At 38.7% G+C, this 20,169-nt stretch overlaps 1 protein-coding gene across 3 annotated transcripts in view; it reads left to right on the top strand.

The window, feature by feature from the left end:
• DBT (dihydrolipoamide branched chain transacylase E2) overlaps nt 1-13,018 on the top strand; it is a 43,630-nt gene extending 30,612 nt beyond the window's left edge. For 2 of the 3 annotated variants that reach the window (XM_045547445.1, XM_045547447.1), the window contains 4 exons: nt 423-500; nt 2,694-2,885; nt 3,021-3,092; nt 11,465-13,018. In XM_045547445.1, coding sequence (XP_045403401.1) covers nt 423-500; nt 2,694-2,885; nt 3,021-3,092; nt 11,465-11,632 — 510 coding nt within the window. In that variant the 3' untranslated portion in view covers nt 11,633-13,018. The remainder of the gene's footprint in view (nt 1-422; nt 501-2,693; nt 2,886-3,020; nt 3,093-11,464) is intronic. The other variant, XM_045547446.1, reaches the window with a different exon arrangement.
• The last annotated feature ends 7,151 nt before the right edge of the window (nt 13,019-20,169 follow it).

Below are 20,169 nucleotides of genomic sequence, written 5' to 3' on the forward strand. Positions count from 1 at the left end.
CTGACCTTTCCTGGCTAGTGCACTTCAAAATCTTTATTACATGTTCTTTCTACACAGGGAAATAGCTTACCTGTCTTTTTGTGTTTTAATTCCTAGTGTATATTTGGACTATAAGTTTACTTCTCATGTAAATCTTAAGACTATGTGTAAATGAGGAAATCACTTACAAAAATCTCCTTGATCTTTACAAGCTGACTGCTTTATCTTTTATTCTGAAATGATTAGGGTGACCTAGTTCTGCACTGCTTGAAGGTAACATTGGAAGTAATGTGCCTAGGTACATGGAGACTTGAAATTAAACTCAGCATAAACAAGAGCTCTTTCCCTCCTTCTTTTAATATTAATACTTATTATTGCTTGGAATCCCCTACCCCTTCTCCAAGTTAAAGGTGCTAAAGTTGCAATCTCTTTCTGTTAAACAGGCTGCATCCTTGGGATTACTACAGTTTCCCATCCTTAATGCTTCTGTGGATGAAAACTGCCAGAATATAACATATAAGGTTGGCTATACAGTGTGAAAATGTTCTTGTTATAAACAGAAGATAGTGCCAATGTGCTTGTAGGTTAGAGAGGCTTCATTGTCCCTCAAATAGTGGTCTTTTTTAGATTAGAATTAAAAATATGGGATAAAACATTAAACTTAAGTATAATTTATTGTTATTTTTGTTTTTGCTGGTTAATAAAGCTACCATTTAGATATGGAGATTGGCATTTTTAAGCTTTTTTGGTTTTCTGCTTAAAATAATGGAAATATATAGCTATATGGCAGTAGATTATGTTACCTACCCTACTTTACCCTCTCAAAAAGAAGCAGCTCTCTCAAAATTGAATGCCTGAAATTTTAAGAATAATTTAAATGAGAAAAGTAATAAGTTTGAATGCAATTTCAGTGAACTCTTCTGTTTGGAGTGAAACTTTCTTAAGACTGAGAACTCTTTAGGGATGCTGTTCCTGTGTATATTTCTCATTAGAAATATACAACTAGGAAGTGAGTTTAGATATTCTGAGGGGTCAGATCTAAAATGTTAATATGATTAATACAGCTGGCTATATTTTTATTTTAATGTTTCCTGATTAAGTATATACTTGTTATAAAAATTTCAGGCAAGAAAATGATGTTTACCTTCAAGCCCATGATCCTTATATAACTTGCTGTTTATGTTGAGATACACATCCCTCCAGGATTTTATTCTTATATTTATTCTTTTATACTTTTTAAAAAATATGTAGAATTATTCATATTTTTCTTTATCTCACTTTCCTCTTCTTAATATATTATGGACATCATCATATGTCAATAAATACAGTTTTGTTACCATTTACTTAGCCAGTGACTTATTGGTAAACATTTTGATCATTTGCAGTTTCTAAAACTTATAAACAATCTGTATACAACATCCCTGTGTATCAGTATATACTTCTGCGTTTAGGTCTTTAGCACATATTTTTATTAATTTTGATGCATATTGTCATATGCTTTCCAGAAAGTCTATACAGATTAAGTATCCCTTATCTGAAATGCTTGGGACCAGAAGTGTTTTGAATTTCATTTTTTTTTCAGATTTTGGAATATTTGCATATATATAATGAAATATCTTAGAGATAGAACCCAAACCTAAACACAGAATTCATTTATGTCTCATATACACCTATATACATAGCCTGAAGGTAATTTTATATAATTGTTTGTTTTTTTTTTTTAAGAGATAGTATCTCACTCTTACCCAGGCTGGAGTACAGTAGCTGGATCATAGCTCACTGCAGCCTCACACTCCTGGGCCTCAGCCTCCTGAGTAGTTCCTCCTGTATGCGCCACCACACCTGGCTGATTTTTTAATTTTTTGTAGAGACTATGTTGCGCAGGCTGGTCTTGAACTCCTGGCCTCAAGCAATCCTCCTGCCTCAGCCTCCTAAAGTGCTAGGATTACAGGCATGAGCCATTGCACCTGGCATTATTTTTAATAATTTTGTGCATGAAACTAAGTTTTGACTATGTTTTGACTGTAACCTATCACATGACGTCGTGTGGAATTTTCCACATGTGACATCGTGTTGGTCCTCAGAAAATTTTGGATTTTAGAACATTTTGGATTTTGGGTTTCAGATTTTCAGATTAGGGATGCTCAACTTCTCCCAGCTTACATTCCCAGAAACAATAAAGGGAACTAGCCTGTGGCCCTACATTCTTATCAACAAAACATTATCTTTAAAAAAAAAATCCTTTAGAAATTATTTTAAAATTATTATTATTTTTTTAAGAGGCAAGGTCTTGCTCTGTTACCAAGGCTGAAGTACAGTAGCATGATCACAGCTCACTGTAACCTCAAACTCCTGGGCTCAAGCAATTCTCCAGCCTCAGCCTCCCAAGTTGCTAGGACTACAGGCATGTGCCACCGCGCCTAGATAAATTTTTTTTTAATTGTTTATAGAGTCAGGGGTCTCGCTGTGTTGGGTGGTCCAAAACTCCTGGCCTCAAGCAGTCCTCCCACCTTAGCCACCCAAAGTGCTGGGATTACAAGTGTGAGCCTTTGCACCTGACCCTTTTAAAATTATTTCTTTTAAATCATTGCCAATCTGGTAAAAATAATTTTTGCTGGTTGTTTTTAGAAGATAGTGAAATTTGACCTTTTCTTTGCTATTAGCTTATTTATTAGAAGGCCTATCATTAATATATATATTTTTGATTTTTTTAGGCTTCTCATAACATTGGGATAGCAATGGATACTGAGCAGGGTTTGATTGTCCCTAATGTGAAAAACGTTCAGGCCTGCTCTATATTTGAAATCGCCACTGAACTGGATCGCCTCCAGAAATTGGGCTCAGCGGGTCAGCTCAGCACCACTGATCTTACGGGAGGGACATTTACTCTTTCCAACATTGGATCAGTAAGTACTAGTAATATTTAAGTTCATAAGCTTAAGATTTTTTATCATATGCTTAATTAAAAATATAACATGTTACTTGCCATTTGTTCCCTGAAAGCTTAATTTTTCTACTCTTTTTTTTTTTTTTTTAAATAGATTGGTGGTACCTATGCCAAACCAGTGATATTGCCACCTGAAGTAGCCATTGGAGCCTTTGGATCAATTAAGGTACATGTATTAAATAACTGAAAAACAGAGTCCAAGCAAATGGGGGGGATCAGTAAACACAAAGAAAATATAAAGAAGTGAACAATTCTAAGGTTTTCCCCTTACTTTGTAGGCTTGAGTTTGTGAATTTGGCTCAGTAAGTCTTTTTAATTTCTTCCTAAGAACTAGGCCTACAATTTTGGTGGCTGCCTCTGTGTGTAATAAATGGTGGTGACCTGGATTGTTTCTGTGTGGATCAACCATTGTGGGTTATGACAGGCACAGATATGAGTCTTTATGGATAATCACAAATACAGCTAATCTCCTCCTATCAAAATATCTTTATTTAAGGATACCAAAGAATCATAATAAACCAATCCAAAATAGTATTTATAATATTTTTTTTCATACTTTGCTCAAGAATCATTGGGGTGGCTGGGTGTGGTGTCTCATGCCTGTAATCCTAGCACTTTAGGAGGCCAAGACAGGAAGACTGCTTGAGGCCAGAAGTCAAGACCAGCCCGAGCAAGAGCGAGACCTCATCTCTACTAATAATAAGAAATTAGCCAGGCGTCGTGGCGTGTGCCTTGCACCTGTAGTCCCAGCTACTACAAAGGCTGAGGCAGGAGGATCGCTTATGCCCAGGAGTTTGAGGTTGCAGTGATCTATGATGATGCCACTGCACTCTAGCCTGGGCAACAGAGTGAGACCCTGTTTCAAAAAACAGAAAAGAATCATTGGGAGTGTTAGTTAAAATGCAGATTTCTTGGGCTTGGGAACCGAGCCCCCAAAACTTATGTTTGAACAAGAACCCAGGTGGGGCTAACAAAAGTGATCTGTGGCCATGTTTTAGGAGGCACTTACTTAGAATAAGGGTTGCAATGATTCTTAACCCTGGCTGTGTGTGGGAGCTTGAAAAAAAATTATGCCCAATCTCACCGTATACAAACTGAATAAGAATTTGGGGGGATGGGGCTTGCGCATTCCTGTTAATTCAGGTTTGAGAACCAGCAAGGTAGATAAGCTCCTGGATACCAGTTCAGTACCACCACTATTAAATGCCATTGTCACTACATTAACCTTGATTTTGCTCTGCATGTTGTAACAAGAACCTTTCTTCTTTTCTGTACTCATAATTCTTCTATGTTGAACATCTCTGGGACTTGCCTTCATGAATTTACTACTTGCATGTTGGCATCCCAAACCCTCACACAAGCTTTCCTTCAGCCTTTGAGTTGCTTTCCAAGTTATTTGCTCTTCCTAGCATCCACCTTCCTTTATGGCAAATAGAGGAGATGGAGAAAAAACAAACACACAGCATGACACTTGTTCTTTCCAAATTAGGAGTTCTCTGAGTGATAAATTCTCTAACATTCATGTCTTCCCAACAAGAATTCAGTATTTTTTTTTTTTTTTTTTTGAGACAGAGTCTCACTCTGTTGCCCGGGCTAGAGTGCCGTGGCGTCAGCCTAGCTCACAGCACCCTCAAACTCCTGGGCTCAAGCTATCCTACTGCCTCAGCTTCCCGAGTAGCTGGGACTACAGGCATGTGCCACCACGTCCAGCTAATTTTTTCTGTATATTTTTAGTTGTCCAGCTAATTTCTTTCTATTTTTAGTAGAGACGGGGTCTCGCTCTTGCTCAGGCTGGTCTTGAACTCCTGACCTCAAGCTATCCTCCTACCTCGGCTCCCAGAGTGCTGGGATTACAGGCGTGAGCCACCTTGCCCGGCCAAGAATTCAGTATTTGAATCTCACAGAATTACAGTTTCCAAACCATTACGCCTGTTTGATAGTTTTATTTTCTTCTGAATTATGTATGTATGTGTGTATATAATGGTGGTAAAATATATATAACATAAATTTACCATTTTAACCACTTTTAAGTGTATGGTTTAGTAGCATTAAGAACATTCACCTTGTTTGCAACCATCACCACCATCTATCTCCACAACTTTTTCATTATCCCAAATTGAAACTCTGCACCTATTAAACAATAACTCTCCATTCCTCCAGCCCTTGGTAACCACCATTCTACATTATATCTCTGTGAATGAATTTGACTATTCTAGGTACCTCTTGTAAGTGGAATCATACGATATTTGTCCTTGTGTGTCTTTCTCAAGGTTCATCTACGTTGTAGTATATATCATAATTTCATTCATTTTTAAGGCTAAATAACATTCTGTTGTATTTATATATATACCATATTTTGTTTATCTGTCAATGAAGATTTGAATTGTTTCCATTTTTTTGCTATTGTTGGTGATGCTGCTATGAACATTGGTGTGCAAATATCTGTTCAGTAGATATATTTTTACAGAATTATTTTACCCATGGTTTCTTCAAGCTGTGAAGCATATTTCTTTAAGTATAAATCTTATTCATAACTTAATGTAATCTTTGTTGGGTAGGGACAAATAGTATTTAATTCCTTTCTCCCTTTTGTATTATCTTTCCTTTGCTATTTTCTCTTTTCATAAATTTTTAATTCTTTGTTGTTAACTTGTTTAAGTCATAAAACTCCACATAACTCAATTCTTGGTCTTCTTCTTTGACCAACTAGCTGCACTCGACTGTTGATCAATTCCACCTCTTTGAAAAACTTTCTTCACATTGACTTGCAGAATACCTCTCCATTCTGGTTTTCCTCCTGCCTCACTGCCTACCCCTCTAAGTTTCCTTTGCCCATATCTCCTCCTGTTCCCAATCTCTAAACATCAGAGTACCCCAGGATTCAGTCCTCACCTCTTTCTTTATCTGGTCCAATCTCATGGTGTTAAATACCATTTATACACTGATGACTCCCAAGTTCATATCTCTAGATTAGACCTCTCCTTTGAACTCCAAACTCATATCTTGCTTGGATATCTAAGAGGCATCTCAAATTTTAACGTGTCCAAAGCCGAGCTCCTGTTCCTCTCCCCACCCTCAAACCTGCTCCTCCTGAAGTCTCCCCTTTCAGTGACTGGCCATTCTGCTCAGACACCTCCAGTGGTTTATCTTGCCCAGAAATAAAGGCAAGTAGCTGTAGTGGCTTAAGGGGTCCTATACTGATGCTACTCAGAGCGGTCCAGACCTGCATCTGATGTGACTGTTGTCACACAGGTGTGAGGAGATAAGTACAGAAACTTTTATAGCAGTTTGACAATGTGATTTTATGTCTATTGAATCTAATAACAAGTTGGGGCTTATATTTTATATATCTTTTTTTTAATGGTGAAAAGATATACATTTAGAATTAGCCCAGCTGGACTCAGTTGAGATGATGCCAATTTTGTTGGCAACACCCAAAGCACCTTAATCAGGAGCCAGTAGAACATATGCCTTCTTCGCTCCGTGAGGCCTGACCAGGGTGTTGAGCTTGGCCGTGGAAGTGTCACGGAGCTTCTTCACAGCCTGTTTGATCTGGTGCTTGTGGGCTTTGACATCAACAGTGGACAGAAGTGTGCTGTGGTCTTCATGGCTGACTCTGTGGTCAGGGGGAGCTTGAAGATGGCAGAGTGGTCAAGCTTGTTTCTTGTTGGGGTGCTTTTCTGAGGATTATTTGGGCTGCCTCTGCAGCTGTAGTGTCTTGGCTGGGAGGTAGGTAGGTGATGGGCGGATCTTCTTTTTTTATGTGGCTGTGGACTTCTTTCAGCACTGCCTTCTTAACGGGTAGTAATGGAGGATTACAAATGTAATGAAAAATATGGAGATGACGTAGACCAGGGGTGTTTGCATAATCTAGAGCATGAGATTACATGGAAATGTGTGCATTTATAGGACTATATAATTTTTTTAACTTTCAAATATCTGAAGTTTGCATAAGAATCTTTTTTTAAAATTTTATTTTAATAGATTTGGGGGATACAAATTTTTTTTGTTACATGTATGAATTGTATAATAGAGAAGTCTAGACTTGTAGTGTACCCATCGCCGGAATAGTGTACATTGTACTGAATAGGTAATAATTCACTTTTAATGTATTTTTTAAAAAATAGCCCTCAGTAGGCTGGGCGCAGTGCCTCACACCTGTAATCCTAGCACTCTGGGAGGCTGAGGCGGAAGGATCACTCGAGTTCAGGAGTTGGAGACCAGCCTGAGCAAGAGCAAGACCCGGTCTCTACAAATAGAAAAATTTAGGCAAGCATCATGGCGCATGCCTGCAGTCCCAGCTACTGGGGAGGCTGGGGCAGGAGGGTCGCTTAAGCCCAGGAGTCTGAGGTTGCTGTGAGCTAGGCTGATGCCACGGCACTCTAGCCTGGGCAGCAGAGCGAGACTGTCTCAAAAAAAAAAAAAAAAAAACAACAAAAATGAAAAAATGAAAAAAGCCCTCAGTGGTTTAGAATTTTTTTTTAAAGTCCTTACCAAATAGAGATTGGGCAGCGCTGCGTTAATGACGTGCTCCCTCCCACCGCCGGCGCAGCTGCAGCCCCGTCGCCTGCCGCTCCTTCGCCTGCTCTGCTCTCCCCGCACGCGTCACGCTTCCTCTCTTCAGGTGTCTGTGTGGCTTGTTTCCTCGCTGCCTTCAGTGAGGAAGCCTTATTTATCTTAATCGTCTGTCTCTCCTCAGAACCCAGAGGAGTACCTTAAATAATTGTTAAATAATTCTTTTTTTTTTTGAGCCAGAGCCTCACTCTGTTGCCCGGGCTAGAGTGAGTGCCGTGGCGTCAGCCTAGCTCACAGCAACCTCAGACTCCTGGGCTTAAGCGATCCTCCTGCCTCAGCCTCCCCAGTAGCTGGGACTACAGGCATGCGCCACCATGCCCGGCTAATTTTTTCTATATATATTTTTAGCCGTCCAGATAATTTTTTTCTATTTTTAGTAGAGACGGGGTCTCGCTCTTGCTCAGGCTGGTCTTGAACTCCTGACCTCAAGCTATCCTCCTACCTCGGCTCCCAGAGTGCTGGGATTACAGGCGTGAGCCACCTTGCCCGGCCAAGAATTCAGTATTTGAATCTCACAGAATTACAGTTTCCAAACCATTACGCCTGTTTGATAGTTTTATTTTCTTCTGAATTATGTATGTATGTGTGTATATAATGGTGGTAAAATATATATAACATAAATTTACCATTTTAACCACTTTTAAGTGTATGGTTTAGTAGCATTAAGAACATTCACCTTGTTTGCAACCATCACCACCATCTATCTCCACAACTTTTTCATTATCCCAAATTGAAACTCTGCACCTATTAAACAATAACTCTCCATTCCTCCAGCCCTTGGTAACCACCATTCTACATTATATCTCTGTGAATGAATTTGACTATTCTAGGTACCTCTTGTAAGTGGAATCATACGATATTTGTCCTTGTGTGTCTTTCTCAAGGTTCATCTACGTTGTAGTATATATCATAATTTCATTCATTTTTAAGGCTAAATAACATTCTGTTGTATTTATATATATACCATATTTTGTTTATCTGTCAATGAAGATTTGAATTGTTTCCATTTTTTTGCTATTGTTGGTGATGCTGCTATGAACATTGGTGTGCAAATATCTGTTCAGTAGATATATTTTTACAGAATTATTTTACCCATGGTTTCTTCAAGCTGTGAAGCATATTTCTTTAAGTATAAATCTTATTCATAACTTAATGTAATCTTTGTTGGGTAGGGACAAATAGTATTTAATTCCTTTCTCCCTTTTGTATTATCTTTCCTTTGCTATTTTCTCTTTTCATAAATTTTTAATTCTTTGTTGTTAACTTGTTTAAGTCATAAAACTCCACATAACTCAATTCTTGGTCTTCTTCTTTGACCAACTAGCTGCACTCGACTGTTGATCAATTCCACCTCTTTGAAAAACTTTCTTCACATTGACTTGCAGAATACCTCTCCATTCTGGTTTTCCTCCTGCCTCACTGCCTACCCCTCTAAGTTTCCTTTGCCCATATCTCCTCCTGTTCCCAATCTCTAAACATCAGAGTACCCCAGGATTCAGTCCTCACCTCTTTCTTTATCTGGTCCAATCTCATGGTGTTAAATACCATTTATACACTGATGACTCCCAAGTTCATATCTCTAGATTAGACCTCTCCTTTGAACTCCAAACTCATATCTTGCTTGGATATCTAAGAGGCATCTCAAATTTTAACGTGTCCAAAGCCGAGCTCCTGTTCCTCTCCCCACCCTCAAACCTGCTCCTCCTGAAGTCTCCCCTTTCAGTGACTGGCCATTCTGCTCAGACACCTCCAGTGGTTTATCTTGCCCAGAAATAAAGGCAAGTAGCTGTAGTGGCTTAAGGGGTCCTATACTGATGCTACTCAGAGCGGTCCAGACCTGCATCTGATGTGACTGTTGTCACACAGGTGTGAGGAGATAAGTACAGAAACTTTTATAGCAGTTTGACAATGTGATTTTATGTCTATTGAATCTAATAACAAGTTGGGGCTTATATTTTATATATCTTTTTTTTAATGGTGAAAAGATATACATTTAGAATTAGCCCAGCTGGACTCAGTTGAGATGATGCCAATTTTGTTGGCAACACCCAAAGCACCTTAATCAGGAGCCAGTAGAACATATGCCTTCTTCGCTCCGTGAGGCCTGACCAGGGTGTTGAGCTTGGCCGTGGAAGTGTCACGGAGCTTCTTCACAGCCTGTTTGATCTGGTGCTTGTGGGCTTTGACATCAACAGTGGACAGAAGTGTGCTGTGGTCTTCATGGCTGACTCTGTGGTCAGGGGGAGCTTGAAGATGGCAGAGTGGTCAAGCTTGTTTCTTGTTGGGGTGCTTTTCTGAGGATTATTTGGGCTGCCTCTGCAGCTGTAGTGTCTTGGCTGGGAGGTAGGTAGGTGATGGGCGGATCTTCTTTTTTTATGTGGCTGTGGACTTCTTTCAGCACTGCCTTCTTAACGGGTAGTAATGGAGGATTACAAATGTAATGAAAAATATGGAGATGACGTAGACCAGGGGTGTTTGCATAATCTAGAGCATGAGATTACATGGAAATGTGTGCATTTATAGGACTATATAATTTTTTTAACTTTCAAATATCTGAAGTTTGCATAAGAATCTTTTTTTAAAATTTTATTTTAATAGATTTGGGGGATACAAATTTTTTTTGTTACATGTATGAATTGTATAATAGAGAAGTCTAGACTTGTAGTGTACCCATCGCCGGAATAGTGTACATTGTACTGAATAGGTAATAATTCACTTTTAATGTATTTTTTAAAAAATAGCCCTCAGTAGGCTGGGCGCAGTGCCTCACACCTGTAATCCTAGCACTCTGGGAGGCTGAGGCGGAAGGATCACTCGAGTTCAGGAGTTGGAGACCAGCCTGAGCAAGAGCAAGACCCGGTCTCTACAAATAGAAAAATTTAGGCAAGCATCATGGCGCATGCCTGCAGTCCCAGCTACTGGGGAGGCTGGGGCAGGAGGGTCGCTTAAGCCCAGGAGTCTGAGGTTGCTGTGAGCTAGGCTGATGCCACGGCACTCTAGCCTGGGCAGCAGAGCGAGACTGTCTCAAAAAAAAAAAAAAAAAACAACAAAAATGAAAAAATGAAAAAAGCCCTCAGTGGTTTAGAATTTTTTTTTAAAGTCCTTACCAAATAGAGATTGGGCAGCGCTGCGTTAATGACGTGCTCCCTCCCACCGCCGGCGCAGCTGCAGCCCCGTCGCCTGCCGCTCCTTCGCCTGCTCTGCTCTCCCCGCACGCGTCACGCTTCCTCTCTTCAGGTGTCTGTGTGGCTTGTTTCCTCGCTGCCTTCAGTGAGGAAGCCTTATTTATCTTAATCGTCTGTCTCTCCTCAGAACCCAGAGGAGTACCTTAAATAATTGTTAAATAATTCTTTTTTTTTTTGAGCCAGAGCCTCACTCTGTTGCCCGGGCTAGAGTGAGTGCCGTGGCGTCAGCCTAGCTCACAGCAACCTCAGACTCCTGGGCTTAAGCGATCCTCCTGCCTCAGCCTCCCCAGTAGCTGGGACTACAGGCATGCGCCACCATGCCCGGCTAATTTTTTCTATATATATTTTTAGCCGTCCAGATAATTTTTTTCTATTTTTAGTAGAGACGGGGTCTCGCTCTTGCTCAGGCTGGTCTCGAACTCCTGACCTCGAGTGATCCACCTGCCTCGGCCTCCCAGAGTGCTAGGATTACAGGCGTGAGCCACCGCGCCCGGCCTTAATTCTTAAATAATTGTTAAATGTTTGAAATCTGAGATGAAATTTAATGAATGTGAGTATGAGAATAGTACAGGGGACAGGAAATATCTTGGAGAAACTGACAGCTATAGGCACATACTCTCAAAGATGGAAAAAGTAGGAGTCAACCTTTTCAAAAATTATTTGGGATGCCCATTTTCTCTCTATTGTAGGGAGGGCAGTTTACCTGATCTTATGTCATTGCTGGAGATTAAGTTTTGAACAAGTGAAGGTTTACTCTTTGTTCCCTTTTTTTTTCTAGGCCCTTCCCCGTTTTAACCAAAAAGGAGAAGTGTGTAAGTCACAGATAATGAATGTGAGCTGGTCAGCTGATCACAGAGTTATTGATGGTGCTACAATGTCACGCTTCTCTAATTTGTGGAAGTCCTACTTAGAAAACCCAGCTCTTATGCTACTACATCTGAAATGAAGATTGATAAGACATTCTTGAACTTTTTGAGTTTCCAAAGAGTATGTAAAGCCTAGTTGTTCCAGCACATGTTTGTCTTTATAATTTGTATTATTAATGATTTGTATTATATGATTAAGGTTCTAAGGCACAATATTTATCACTGTTCTATTAGACTTTTTACTGAAAATGAATAATGGTGTGATTGTTCTCTTGGGGCTGTCACATTTTATAGGTCAGAGTGTCACTTCTTAATATGGTGCTGAGGTCTTTGTGTCAATGGATTGAAAATGGTAACAATAACAAAATTAATGTTATAATAAGACAGATAGCCATATATATACAGTATTTGTCCTGTTTTTGTTTTTGTTTTGGCTGACTCTTACTGAAACTTTTTAATGCTGCTTAATTGGAAAAAGGAATTTGTGTACAAAAAATATTTTTGACTTCCCTACAATCATGCTAATTGTTGTATAAAATAAGTGCAATTATACTTTCAAGATATCCAGGAGTATATTCTTCCTCTATATAGAGATATTATCTGTGTTTTATTTATGTAAATTAACATCTTTTAAAAGGGAAAATATAACCTGGTCTTAAAAATGCCCAATTATAGTTTTATAACCAGTCTGTTAAAGGTGTTTGTTTAAAATTGATATACTTTTAGAATTTTGGTAATAATTTAGTGTTTTTTTGGGAAAGAACTTCGCTTTTGCAAACTTCCATCATTTAAGGAAACAACTTTAAATGTACCAGGCTACTTTTTATATATTCAGAAGTCTGCTCCCTTTTAATTTTCTTGGTCTTCACCTAAAAAATAGAATAAAATAAGGAATTAAAGTCTATTCCATTCTCCATATCCTAAATAAGAATGTGGATAGGAGGAGAAAGGAGTCTAATGGGTAATTACAGACATAAAATAAAATAATAAATTTTATACATCAGTGAAGATTTCATAATGACCATTATGTTAAAAGTCCACTTTAATCAGAAATAGCATCTAGATGAATATAATCCAACATTTTTATTTGCATTCAGAAATTCAGGTTGTTTCTAATATTGTCCAATTGAATACTGTATGCCAAAATTAGTTGTTGAAGTTTTGTGAGGGGAAAAATGGTCATTTTAATGTCTAGCTTTTTCTCAACATGGAAATAATTTTTAAATCAGAAAATGATAAATGCTGTTATTTAAAAAATTCAGGTAATACAGACAGTTATCAAGAAAATAAAATAATCATCCATAACCTACCATTATCAACATTTTGATGTATGTATCTGTATACATGGCTGTTCTTTTTATTAAAATGGGATTATAGTATATCTAATTTTATTATTTGAGTTTTAAAATTTAACATTATATTGTGGGTAACTTTACATGTCGATAAACAATTCCACATTGTCATGCTTTTAAATGGCTCCATTGTATGTATTTATTATACATTTAAATAGCAAACATCTACTGTATACCAAGCATGGTACTAAGCACTGGGCACACAATGCCCACTCTCATGGCCTGCATTCATTGGGCTTATAGTCTAGTAGACGAGACAAATATTAAATAACCATAAAAAATATAATTACTATTCTAGGTAGAAAATAGCCAGGTACTATGAACCATCTAATAGAGGTTAGTGATCCTAACTGGAAAGATTGGAAGGTGGATGTCCTATAATTTAACTAATTTCCCACTGGTAGGCATTTGCTGAATTTTAAATGAAGAATTACATGAGTAAAAATTTCCCCCTCACTTAAAGAATGTGAAAACTAGGAGAAGGGAATTCTGAAATAAGTATGTAGTATATTCTACTGAAGGTCAAGATGTTCTCTACAGTCCCAAAATAACTCTTCAGCTGTCTGTTCTATCCACACCCCCTCCCATTACTATCTTGTCTTTAGTCTCATCCACTGAGAATTCAGCAAAGGATTTGTTCCCTACTGTGTGCAGGACCTTAAGGATAGCAGTATTCCCTGTCAGACCAGAGGGCCAGGAGCAAGGCCCTAGCAGCAGTGCTGGTCCACAGAGCTCTTCACATCATGGGCAGGTGTATGGGGGGAACAGATTCTTGCTGTATTCCTAGAGGTTGAAATTAAAGTGGAGAAGCTAGACAATTCAAGTCCTTCACTGATATGTCTGAAGGTTAGGAGGTATATATACTTGGGGGAGAAGCCAAAATTATTGCTGGGAGTGGCCCACAAGAAAAATCAAGGCTCTGTTCATTAAGTAGAGCATTCCTCCAACATTTGAAAAAGAAGGGGAAGGAAGTTTGAAGGATAAAAGTCAGAATTGATATGAATTTCCATTTTAGAGATCAAAATGTACCTTATGTTGAAACATCTAAGAAGTGGTTATGTAGAAAGAGAGCAAAAGTGACAGCACTTTGTCCAGAAAGCCCACTGGCTTGTTTGGGCATTTCTCATTGCTTCCTACCCAAAGTGGATCCCCAAAATCACTTGATAGATTTCCTCGCTGACTTCTAAGTAAACTGTGGTTTGAGAAAGATATGATTGCCCTACAATACCAGGAGTACAAACGTTTCCTTAAAGTCTTTAAAGCGTTTATAACATTTACCCAGTAATTGACTACTTAGTTAATTCTGCACATATTTATTGAATATGTATTCAGTTCTAGCCCCTGGACAGAGATTGTGGATAAAGGTGAATTAGGTGAAGTTTCTGCTCTCACAGTGAGAGCTTTGGCCAGTGATTAAAGCCTGCACTAGAAGTGAGTCTGTGCCAATGGCGTAGAGAACATAAGTCCTTTTAGAGTTAAGTTTTATCTCCAGTCAGTTCTTAATGGTGGTTTTGCTCTTTTCCTAAGCACTGTATTTCCTAACTGAGATTGGATTATGTGTGTGAATCCACATTATGTTTCCAGTCAAAATCCCAAGGACAGCTTTGATTTGTCTTTCTTGGTTCCCATGCCCTTCAGTGTGCCCAGGAGAATACAGCATTCAAAACCACGCTTTGGTCTGTCACCTTTGGAGCCTGGGAGTCAGCCAGCCCCATACAACCACATGGACCAAGAATAGCGAATTTCTGGGTAGATTTAAAAAAAAAAAAAAAAAAGTCAACTACTTAAAGTTGATTTTCCACCCCACCTGATGTTAAATGATGATTTTTTCTAGAAGAGTTCTTTAAGAAAATTTGTCTACTTTAAAAAAAAAAAAAAAAAAAAAAAAAGAACCTGGGTAGGGAGGAAGCTGAGGTAGTGGTAGAGTAGGGAGTGGGAGGCAAGTGCACGAGATAGTATTAAATTATATGGCTGTTGCAATTCCAAAATTTTATAATTTCTCCAACAAAGAATATTTATTTTATTCCTAGGTTAATTTCAATGTTAATGAGAAATAATTTCATTCTTAAACGTCATGTGGTGTTGACAATTCAACTGATGTCAGAATACGAATTATGAGCTTTGATATGCTCTATTCTGATTTTTCTTAAGATTGTTGCATGTTCATCTACTCACTAGCTTTAATGTTCTGCTCTTATACTGGCACATTAATTATGGCAGGAGAAAAAAGTGTAAGCTAAATTTTCAAAGCCTAATTATTGGTCAAACAGAAGGTCAACAGAACCCCGTTCTGTTGGCTTACCATAGGGATATTTATCACGAGAAAAAGATACATATTTGAATTTACCTGACACATTCTATGAGATATCTGGGTTACCAGATTAGTCTGAAACAAATCCCTTCCAAATTGTATGGCAAATGCCCATGCATTCTTCACAGTGCCTGTCCTAAGTCTTTTTTTTTCTTTTTCTTTTTTTTTTTTTTGAGACAGAGTCTCACTTTGTTGCCCAGGCTAGAGTGAGTGCCATGGCGTCAGCCTAACTCACAGCAACCTCAGACTCCTGGGCTTCAGCGATCCTACTGCCTCAGCCTCCCAGGTAGCTGGGACTACAGGCATGCACCACCATGCCCAGCTAATTTTTTCTACATGTATATATTTTAGTTGGCCAGATAATTTATTTCTATTTTTAGTAGAGACGGAGGTCTCACTCTTGCTCAGGCTGGTCTCGAACTCCTGACCTCGAGTGATCCACCCGCCTTGGCCTCCCAGAGTGCTAGGATTATAGGCGTGAGCCACCGCGCCCGGCCTCTTTTTTTTTTTTTTTTGAGACAGTCTTTCTCTGTTGCCCTGGGTAGAGTGCAGTGGTGTCATCATAGCTCACAGCAACCTCAAACTCCTGGGCTCAAGTGATCCTCCTGCCTCAGCCTCCCAAGTAGCTGGGACTACAGGCACACCCCACTATGCCTGGCTAATTTTTCTATTTTTAATAGAGACGGGGTCTCACTCTTGCTCATGCTGGTCTCAAACTCCTGAGTTCAAGTAATCCTTCCTCATTGGCCTCCCAAAGTGGTAGGATTATAGGCGTGAGCCACCATGCCCGGCCTTTTTCTGCTAATTTTAAGCACCTACCCAAACATCTTTCCAGCCTTGTCATAATAAGCAAATATCCTCACCTTCTATCTTACAGAGTAGACAAGGTGAATCAACCTAAGAATCTTTCATTTCTCTCCTTTTCACCTCAGAATCTATTCTCACACATTTTCTTTCCTTTTGTTTCTGTTTCTGAGGAAGAAGTGGTTCTCCATCAGCAAAAATCAAACTTTCTACCCTCTAGTATTAATTCCGTCTCTTCCTCCTGATCCCTGGTCCATGTTTAACGGCCATTGCCCCATTTTGATCCTTCAATCTCTTCTTTACATCCAGAACTGTACCAGATTTACTCCCTTAGTATACTGGTTAAAATTCATTTCCAGTTCCCTATGGAGGAGGTGTTGGAGGCTGGTCCCAGAACTCTGCACATTTCAATGTGGCAGGGTATTGTTATGCATCCATAAAGCTGGTTCCTTTTCCTTCTGGGCACATGGTTACATATTTTTCCAGGCTAGCCTGCAGTTAGGTAGGGCCATGTCATTTATTTGTAGCCATTAGAATATGGGTATATGTAGGCCACTTCCAGATGTGGCCTTCAGAAAACCTCCCAAGATAGGCTCCACACTCTCTCTCCCCCAACACAGCAAACTTAATAGGTGCATGTTGAAGATGGCAGCCATGCTAGATGGAAGGAACCAGTGTTCCTAACGGCTAGGTGAAGCAGAGTGCCATCTTCTCCACACCCTAGCACTGATGGGTTTGGATGTAATGCAACTGAACAATACACTTATTTTTTTAAGACACTGATATTTTAAGATTAATCTGCTAGTCTAGTTAGTAATACTCTAACTCTGAGCTGTCCAGTGTGGTAATCACTAGCCACACGTGGCTATTAAAATTTAAATTTTAATTAACTAATGGAGCTATTGAGCAATTCAAGGGGCTAGTATAGCTGAAAAGCTGCATTTTAATTTAATTAAACAAATTTTTAAAAAATTACCTTCTTCTCTAACAGCTTATTTCCCTTTGCCTAAAAGAAGACTCAGGACACTTTTCTCACATTATTACCTCTACCTGCCACTACATGAATAAATTTCCTGTCTTTCTCTTTCCTATCAAACTTCCTGAATTGGTCTTTAACTCCTTGCAATCCTGGCTTTTTTTCCCCACTGCTCCCCTGTAATCACAGTGTTGAGAAAAGGTTTGGCCACATCTTCCACCCAGATGTCTCCTAAATAGTTCTCTCTGGACCTGCCTGTCTCCTGAGTTCTAGACGCTCATTCCAACACTTTAGCATCTCCAGATCCCCAAACAGTTCAGTGACATCTCATCGGACAGACCAGGTCAACTCTGAGCTATTCATGCCAAACCTGACATGGTTCATGTTATCATTGTTATCCCATCAAAATAAACACAGGCTCTTTTATGTCATAGAAGGCATTACCATTTAAACAAACACTGAAGGTAGCATGAATCCCCGATGTTTGCATATTCAGAATAATATGGAAATGAAAATTAATTCAATATGAGGCAGTCCCAGTATTGAGTACAAAGGCCTTTAACCATAAGCAAATTCATGTGCTGGCCAGACCCTTGTGAGAGAACTCCAGGTCAGCTTGCCAAAACTGAGCAGGAGAATTTGGAGACAGTCCAGAAAAGAGCCACAAAAACAACTGAAGCATGACAAGAATAATTGCAATTCTGTTATAAAGAGGTCATCTATATCAGGCTTTTACGAAGTACCATGTGGAATGTTACAATGCAAAGCATGGGGAACAGCTGTGTGGGGCTTATCAAGAGACAAGACAGAAGAAATGAGAACAGGTGGGAGATCAAAAATTTAGGTTCAATATGAGGGAAAGTGGACGTGGTCAAAGAAAGGCGTTCACACCTGTATCAGGCTGAGCAGGAGGCAGAGTCTCCTCCAACAGCAACGGAAGTGCCTCCACCCATTTACACCCCCAGAGGAGCCACTGGACTGTGTTAAACTTGGGAAAAGCGATTTAACTTGAAGTTTGCTGAAAGAAAATTTTATAATAGTTCTAAAATGTGATAAAAAGCCAAGTCCCCCAAAACTAAGATTATAAAATCTGTACAGAAGTTGCTAGAGTATAGTCAGCTGTAAAAACCCAGCAATTTAATTTCTTGGAAAAATGTAGCCAGAGTTCCAACTGCAGTAACAAAGGCAAGTAAACTAAGTTGATGGTGGATGTAATTAAGTTAATGAAAACTGCAGGATGAATATAAATTGGAACATGACTAACAGTTTGGAACATTAGATATTCAAATGGTCAAAGCTGATGAGCTAAGCCACCATACTAACAAGTCTACAAATTGCACAAAAGAATCTGGCCTTGGTCCCATTGTGTTGCTAGCACAAGATTAGAAGTACCCCTTCGGTTCAAATGTTGCTTGCACAGAGCAGGACAAACTTGCCACAGCGAAGTCATCATTTTTAAAAACCACCACTGTCTTTTAGTGTACTAGTTTTTCTAATAATTAGGTGTATATTAGAAATAATGATATATGAGAGGCCAAGGTGGGAGGATGGCTTGAGACCAGGAGTTTGAGACCAGCCTGGGCAACAGAGCCTCATCTCTACAAAAAATAAAAAAAATTTGGGCATGATGATGTGCACCTGTAGTCCCAGCTACTTGGGAGGCTGAGGCAGGAGGCTATCTTGAGCCCAGGAGTTGCAGGCTACAGTGAGCTACAATAGCACCACTGCACTCTAGCCGGGGTGAGGGAGCGAGATCCAGTCTCAAAACAAAAAAGAAAGAATGATATATAAATGCAGTGTACTCCCATTTTAATAGAATTGTATTATTTCTATAAGATGTTTGTTTTCAGATTGTCATACTTTCTAAATACAAAAAAATTTCTCACAGCTTCCAAATTGAATAGATAGTAAAGGTTCTGCATAGTATTTGTAGAAATGTGAAAAACCAATTTTTGTAGTTGTCATTTGAAGTATGATATCACAGTATACTCAAGAGTTGGATCAATATCCTAGAAACAAAGTATTATATAATTTACACAGAATTATCCATGTAAAAAGATTTTAAATTCAGTATAGCTTTTACTTCTGTAGAACTAAAAGTAGTGCATAAAAATAAAAAGCAGGAGGAGCATATCTTTTTAATTCGTTCTGCAGTGAAAAATACCTCATTCAACATGTAGGAAGCCAGTGCCTTTTCTGTGTTGTTATTTGGTGGGTGTGTGAGGGATATTGTTTTTTCTTTTGTTTTTTTTCTTTTGAGGCAAGACTATAATGTCTTTTATTCTCTTCTTCTGATTTGTGATTTAAATTGCCCCCAGGAAGTTTGCACAATATTCTGATTACTGCTGCTTAGGTGCTATATTTCAATTTCCAAGATATTCTGAGTGAAGAATACACATCATAGAACAATGTATATAGTATGCTACCATTTTAGTGTGTGTGCATGCCAGCACGTATGTGTGCTTTTAAGGAATATAGGCTCATCAATTCACAGACCATCTTTGGGAGGGTGCACAAGTAACTGGCAATAGTAGTTGCCTTCAGAAAAGAGAATTAAATGGCTTGAGGCAGGGATGGGGGATAGATCTTTTGAACTGTGTTCCATGTGCATACGTTACAGACTCAAAAACATACGTTACAAATTCAAAAAAATAAATACATAGTTTTATTTTTAAGAACCTGTAATTAAGTCCTGTCTATAAAAGCTGAAGAGATAAAAGTTAAGAGATAATTCAGTTTGAAGTGTGGGTGCAGCAGAAGTTTGGGACTCCTCTATTACCCGTGCTTATCCACATGTTCATTTTTTCTTTTTATAAAGCATCCATGCCTTTATAATTAATGCCTATTTAATTCAAATACTTGCAGATCTATGGTTTACTATGTAAGACTTCTGTTATGCTATACATCAGCATATGTTCAAGTTTCTCTGCTTGAAGTAGATGCATTAAATTCTATTAAATACTTAAAATGTGTAAGTCACGAAAAGTAGGACTTTCATTAGGAGTTATTTTTCTAATAATTTTTCTTGGAAATAGTTGTGCTTTATAGTTTTATAATGTCTGTAGCATAGCATTTTACAGTTTACAGAATATACTCACATACATTATCAGCTGATCCTTTGCACAGAAGGGCCATGTGATTCTTTCTATTCTCAGCTTTGTTCATGAACTAAAA

Source organism: Lemur catta, chromosome 3, assembly GCF_020740605.2.
Source record: "Lemur catta isolate mLemCat1 chromosome 3, mLemCat1.pri, whole genome shotgun sequence".
Taxonomy (NCBI): Eukaryota; Metazoa; Chordata; class Mammalia; order Primates; family Lemuridae; genus Lemur; species Lemur catta.